The sequence below is a fragment of the Chaetura pelagica genome, unplaced genomic scaffold, assembly GCF_000747805.2.
Source record: "Chaetura pelagica isolate M959 unplaced genomic scaffold, ChaPel_1.0 scaffold254, whole genome shotgun sequence".
Lineage (NCBI taxonomy): Eukaryota > Metazoa > Chordata > Aves > Apodiformes > Apodidae > Chaetura > Chaetura pelagica.
The window spans coordinates 455,076-455,489 of record NW_009952963.1 but is presented as its reverse complement, the minus strand read 5'-3'; the positions used below and the strand labels follow the sequence as shown (position 1 = coordinate 455,489).

At 48.3% G+C, this 414-nt stretch overlaps 1 protein-coding gene across 1 annotated transcript in view; it reads left to right on the top strand.

Moving 5' to 3' along the window:
* The window catches only part of TBX3 (T-box 3), an 11,342-nt gene extending 11,202 nt beyond the window's left edge, over nt 1–140 (top strand). The window contains exon 7 of the mRNA XM_009995679.1: nt 1–140. Coding sequence (XP_009993981.1) covers nt 1–140 — 140 coding nt within the window.
* The last annotated feature ends 274 nt before the right edge of the window (nt 141–414 follow it).

Sequence of the window (414 nt, the reverse complement as noted above, 5' to 3'; positions counted from 1 at the left end):
CCCTCTCCCCCGGCTCCGTTTCCCTCTCCCCTAAACTGGGCGCGGAGAAAGAAGCGGCCACCAGTGAACTGCAAAACATCCAGCGCCTGGTCAGTGGGCTCGACCCCAAGCAGGACAGATCCCGCAGCGGTTCCCCATGACCCCCCCCCGAGACCTCCAGGAGCTCATTTCAAATCAATCTCGCAGTGCACTTTGTTTGAAAGAAACCACATCCTCCACCCGCGAGTTATTTTATTATTATTATATTATTATTATTAATAATATTATTAATATGATTATTTTTTTTTTACCCCCCTCTTCCATTGTGTTTGTTCTTCCCCTTTCTACTCGTTTGAATATCAAACCCCCCGGAGTTGTGAGCGGGTTTGTCAACTGAAAGGTGAAGTGTGGGGGTGGAATTAGAGGGTAGGGAAG